The 2,401-nt window shown below is 35.7% G+C and overlaps 1 protein-coding gene across 1 annotated transcript in view; it reads right to left on the reverse strand.

Annotated features, from left to right (window-relative positions):
* Positions 1 to 578: 578 nt before the first annotated feature.
* LOC107008742 overlaps positions 579 to 2,401 on the reverse strand; it is a 3,572-nt gene continuing 1,749 nt past the window's right edge. Inside the window, exon 2 of the mRNA XM_015207889.2 lies at positions 579 to 1,544. Coding sequence (XP_015063375.1) covers positions 862 to 1,544 — 683 coding nt within the window. The 3' untranslated portion in view covers positions 579 to 861. The remainder of the gene's footprint in view (positions 1,545 to 2,401) is intronic.

The raw sequence follows: 2,401 nt of genomic DNA on the forward strand, positions 1-2,401 counted from the left end.
TGTGGGTGGGTGGGGGTCAGGGATCGGGTAAAAAAATAAAATTTTAAAATTGAATTTTTTAAAAAAGAATTGTTGTTTTTCCTTAAAGAATTGTAATTTAAAATTGGAGAAGAGTTTTGGAAAATGTTTTCCTTAATTTTTGAAGTAAAGTCATTTTTCTTAATTTTGAGTAAAATGAGTTGATTTGAAAAATATTTTTCAAAACTTTTGTCCCAACCAAACATGAGAAAATTGAAAAATATTTCCCAAAAATTATTTTCCTTCGTACCAAACACACTCTAAAATGTGTGAGGTTCTATATAAGTATTTTAATGATTTAATAAACGAAATGTGGGCTCGTGAGACTGTTGTTTCTTAGTCCAAATGTGCTTGATGGGCATGTAACTGTACATGCAACAATAAAATAATTCTAAAATGGTCATATACATATACATATGTAATGCATCAATATTGTATAAATAGTGTATTCCTATGTTAATATATATGTATCCTTTTTGAAAATCACTTTTCAAAGTAAGCTTATTTAAAAAATTTGGCCAAATAGACTATTAGAATTGAAAAAATAACCCAAACCTATGTCACAAAAACAATCAATTTGTCATTCAATTAGACTAACCATCTTGTTAACACTCAAAACACACTGTCTTCCATATGAACCATGGAACATTGTTATAAACAATTTACAATAACATATCAAAGCATTCATTTGATGGAAGAATGCACACAAGGCCTAGTTTAAATGGCCATTGTTTCAATAATAACCAAACCTAAGTCACAAAAGCAATGACAACATCAACACCTACAACATTGTATGTTGTAGTAACCTACTTAAGGAGATCCATGCAGTCAACTTACATAGAATTACGAGCCCTTGTCCTTTGATATATCAGTAATAGTTGCAGCTTCAGACTCCAGAGGGCCAGGGCATAGGATAAGTCTCTCAACAGGGATCTTCATGACATCACGACGTACACCAATATCAGAAACATACCGGCTGACACAGTAAACACCAAAACCAACAGCAGCCAGACCAGAAACACCTGTAGTTAGAAAGCGCAGTGGTGATGAAACAATGGCAGTTGTGGCAGCTAAAAAGGATGTTGCCTGCCCACTCCGGCCTACACTGACATTTGTAAAGACTAGCAAACCGGTCTTGCAGTAGATCGCGAAATCCTCACAGTTGTTCTTGAAAATGTTGTAAACCCCAAAACCATTCTGAAGGAGAAATTTAGCACGGTGCAGGACATGCTCTGGTGGATCAGAAGGGGCAATTGTGCATGTTCCTCCTCGAGTTTTAGCAATAAAAACCCCTGGTGAGACACCATACTTAAAAAGATACAGCTCACCCCCACAAAGAAAACACTCGAGGCATGACGAGATAACACCTTCAGTCCTTGATTGATCACCACATCTAGGACATGGGGAGCCAGAGGGATGTGAAGGAGATGAGCTGAATATGAAACGGTCTAAAACAGTTCCAGTTCCAATCTCTTGACCTGCAGCTCGAGTAAAATGGATAACCATACCATCGCCAACATATATACCTGAAATGTTCAGAGTACATACAGAAACATTACGACAACAAGCTAAGGAACGAACAAAAATGTACCACAATACACATGTGACACACAATTAAAGCTTCTTAATCTCACCCCCCCCCTCCCCAAGCCCCAGGAACAAAAGTTGTTTTCGTACTTTTTGTCCCATAACAATTTCTGAGCTTTCATTTTTCATACTTGATGCAAATATTTTCTTTTCTTTCAATATTTATCCAACTATGAATGCAATGATTTCCTTATGTAATGTTCAGAGATCCAAATTGTTAGAGTTGTAGTTGGACATATATAGTTGATTTTTTTAAAAACTGAAAAGCCTTCATAAAATATTCAAAAACCAAACTCGAGTCTTTAGAAACTTGTAAGGTAATAACGAACCTTAAAAGAAATTGAGATCCTCAGGACTAAAGTCATCCTTGTTTATATTTATCCAAAACTAAAAGTAAGTTCTTTTCTTTATGTACTAGAAAGGTAAAACTAGCATCAACCTAATAGACTGACACTAAGCAACATAACCTCTTAAAGAGATCCTTTCAACTTGTGGTAGGGAGAGTCCACAACACAATGCTGGTGTAAGAAACTCCATTGCTAACGTGGAATACTAAGTTCAATATAAGAAAAACTATTAAACAAAAAGAATGACCTCTGCCACAGTTTAATGACAAAAAATGTATCTCAAAGACCATAATACAAATGATCAGATGGAGATTCTATACGACAACAACACACCTAGTGTAATCCCACAAGTGGGGTTTGAAGAAGGCGGGATGTACGCACACTTGTAACACACAACCTTTAGGAACTTGTGCAACCCCTTAACCACTAGACTAAAGTTGTCAATACTT

The sequence above is a fragment of the Solanum pennellii genome, chromosome 2 (genome assembly GCF_001406875.1).
Source record: "Solanum pennellii chromosome 2, SPENNV200".
Taxonomy (NCBI): domain Eukaryota; kingdom Viridiplantae; phylum Streptophyta; class Magnoliopsida; order Solanales; family Solanaceae; genus Solanum; species Solanum pennellii.